At 20.2% G+C, this 3,563-nt stretch overlaps 2 protein-coding genes across 2 annotated transcripts; one reads left to right on the top strand and one right to left on the bottom strand.

Annotated features, from left to right (window-relative positions):
• Positions 1-146: 146 nt before the first annotated feature.
• Positions 147-1,487, bottom strand: PRSY57_0825100 (hypothetical protein; the record flags this gene model as incomplete). The annotated part of the gene is made up of 1 exon (XM_012907190.2): positions 147-1,487. The coding sequence occupies one exon, from the start codon at positions 1,485-1,487 to the stop codon at positions 147-149; it is 1,341 nt and encodes a 446-aa protein (XP_012762644.2).
• A 933-nt stretch (positions 1,488-2,420) lies between these two features.
• On the top strand, positions 2,421-3,335 carry PRSY57_0825000 (hypothetical protein; the record flags this gene model as incomplete). Its single annotated transcript, XM_012907189.2, has 1 exon — positions 2,421-3,335. The coding sequence occupies one exon, from the start codon at positions 2,421-2,423 to the stop codon at positions 3,333-3,335; it is 915 nt and encodes a 304-aa protein (XP_012762643.2).
• Between the last annotated feature and the right edge of the window lie 228 nt (positions 3,336-3,563).

The raw sequence follows: 3,563 nt of genomic DNA, 5'->3' as shown, positions 1-3,563 counted from the left end.
AAAAAAAAAAAAAAAAAAAAAAATTAAAAGACAAATGAGGATATATATTTATATCATAATGTTCATATGAAAATTGTTTAATAGTATATAATTATATATATATATATATATATATATATATATATATATATATATACATATATATGTTACATTTCATTATCGTCATAGTCCATTTGACTATCTTCTTTTTCATCTTCTTCCATTTTATCATACCCTACTTGTTGATCTTCATCATTTTCGCTTTGAGGTGTTTTCCTTTCGTCATCCATTTTCTTTTTTATATCATTCAAATTGAAAACATTATCTTTTCCTGGTACGTCCTTGTTTATTTTTTGTTCCACATCATTAACAAAAATACGTGTGCCTGTATCCTCAGGTTTTATATCAACCGTTAATGAATTCTCATCAATTTTTTTTTGTTTATTTTTTTTCCCTTGTTTTATACCATTACTAATATTATTCATAAAATCAGAATGCTTAACATTTTCATCATTTGTATTATTCATATCGTCATTTTTATTAATATTATTTATATTACTATTAATTAGAACACCTTTTATACCAAAATGAAAACACAATGATGCTTCACTTAAACTATTCATCCATGAATAAGCTTTTATTTTGTTATCAGCACAAAATATTTGATTATTATTTTTATAAATAAAATAAAAACATTGTTCTATACTTCCTATCATTTTAATTGGTAACTCTAAAACACTCCAAAAATATGTCATTTTTTTTTTATTTTTATAAAATATTGTAAAACCATTTTCATTAATCATACCCTTAACATTATCAATAGAATGTTTTAAACCATTCGAAGAATTAATAAATTTTAAAGTACCCTTCTTTGAAATAGAACAATTATTATGATATTCATTATTATATATATTATTTTCATCATTATTATTCCCTTCTTTCACGTTTTCATTACCTCTCCGTTCCAGAATATTTTTTAATTCTCCTGCTTTCTTTTCTAAATAATCCGATTTTTTATTCAAATAATCAATATGTTGTAAATTTTGTTTTAAAACATTTTTCATCTTTCCATCATCTTCCACATTTCTTCTTTTTTTTAAATTTTTATGTGCCCTCTCATAAGATGATTTTATTTTTTTAGATAACATCCTTTTATTCTCGGCTTGTTCCAGTAAATGTTTTATCTCATCTTCTAAAGAAGATATATATGCATCGCCTATTAAATCACTATCATTACCTTCTTCATTATTATATTTCTCTCTATTTTTTATATCATATAATTTGAATTTATTTTTTAATACTTGGATCTTACTACTAATAAAATTACTAAACGTTTTTTTCAGGTCGCTCTTTATTTCATGAGGTGTTAATTTATCGAAAGAATACATTTGATGAGAAGCATAAGATACGGGCAATAAACTTTGACACTTTATATCCTCATTCCAAAGAAAAAGGAAAAAATATGGGACCGACAACAACAAGAACGACAAGGATTGTCTCCCTTTCATATTTAGAAACAAAAAAAAAAAAAAAAAAAAATATATATATATATATATATATTTTTATGACAAAATGGGGTAAAATAATATATATGAAAAATACTTAAAATATATAAATATTACTTATATATAATTCACAAAAATGTAGTTATAAATGGAGAAAAAATAAAAACAAAAAAGAACACTTTCAGCATTTCCTTTATTTTTATATCCGTTGTTATTTCTTCATCAAGTATTATTGCGGTGTATAAATATTTGACAAAAAACTTAACTTAAGCATATATAAATATAAATATATATATATATATATTACACATTATATGTAATTAATAAATTAAAGAAAAAATAATTTATTAGAATAATGAAATATAAGTTAATTTTTCATTCTACCTGTTTTTCTTTTTTTTTCTTTTTTTTTCTTTTTTAATATTGTATTATGTATATACACATTTTAAGACATTCATATGGCAACATATCAAATATATATATATATATATTATATTTAAATGTATATATTTATATTCATTTATAAATATGAACAATATAATAATGCACTGAAAATGCTGCTGCTTCAAGTAATTCACAAAAATATGTTGTCTAACTTGTATGAACATATGTATCCTTTCTCATCACATTTCTAATCTTATAAAATATAATATAAATATAAGATTTTATTCATTAATATTTTCAAATTTGTTATTTTCCATTTTATATTGTAAAATACAGTACAATTTGTCAATTTTGTTGTCTATAAATATTTATTTATTTATTTATTTGTTTTTTTTTTTTTTTTTTTTTTTTTTTTAATTCTGTCATTTGAGTGTCTTTCCTATTTTGTTCCAAGTAACAAAAATAAACAAATATACCAAGATTTATTTATATAAATATTATGTATGAAAAATAAAAAAGTTTATCTTGTTTCGTTTTTTTTTTTTTTTTAGGATGAGAAACATCATTTTCCTTTTTTGCCTTATACTTTCTCTTGTTTGTTTTTGTCAAGGTCATAAGAACTATTTAAAGAGAGATAATTATCTTCAATATTTAAGATCTCAAACATTTTTACAAGAGAGATCAAAACATAAAAAATTCAATAAAAATTATTCGGAAGATATAAATGAATTTGATGAATATGAAGATGAGGAAACAGATAATTTAGATAATTTTATTTCGGATGAAATAAAAAATAAGAAAAAGGAAAATTATTTATCCAAAAATATAAATGAACAAGAAAATAATAGGATCAATAATAATGAAAAAAAACTTACTTTTAAGAATATAGAGAATGAAATAAATAGTACAGATACTTTTATGGATGATTCAAATGTAAAATCCTTAGGAAAAACAAAAGAATGTAATGTTAATGAAAAAGGACTTTTAGATGTCTCATTAAATTCAAATGACTTTTTTAATATGAATAAATATAATGTTGAAATAACATCTTCAAATATTATAATAAAAGATAAAAATAATATAAAAATAATCAAAGAAATTCCATTTGAACATATTAAATTACCAATAACTACTATTGAAGAAACAAGAGAATGTTGGTATATAAAAACTACCAAAGATAAAATACTTTTATGTGATAAAGAAAAAGAAGAAAGGGATATATGGATAACTAATATATTGAAAGCATTATTTTGTTATAATACAAATAATTTAATAATTGTAAATAAAGAAAAAAATGATACCGTCTCTTTACCAAAAGAATCAACAGTGGATAAAAGAATAAATGCATTAAAAGAAAAGGAAACAATAAAATCTTCAGATAATAACACCCCAACAAATGATAATAAAGTTAACAATATAACTATTTCGAATTTAAGCGATCATGAACCTAAAATTGTGTTTAACTAGGTTTAAAAGTAGTTACACAAAGATAAATATAAACATAAATAAATAAATAAATATAAATATATATATATATATATATATATATATATATATATGTTTGTAAGATTGTTGTATCATTTGACATATTTATTATATTGTAACTTTTGTTTTGTTTTGTTTTGTTTTGTTTTATTTTATTTTATTTTATTTCATTTTTTTTTTTTTTTTTTTTTTTTTTTTTTTTTTTTTTTT

Source organism: Plasmodium reichenowi, chromosome 8, assembly GCF_001601855.1.
Source record: "Plasmodium reichenowi strain SY57 chromosome 8, whole genome shotgun sequence".
NCBI lineage: Eukaryota > Apicomplexa > Aconoidasida > Haemosporida > Plasmodiidae > Plasmodium > Plasmodium reichenowi.
This window is presented reverse-complemented; position numbering and strand designations above follow the sequence as displayed.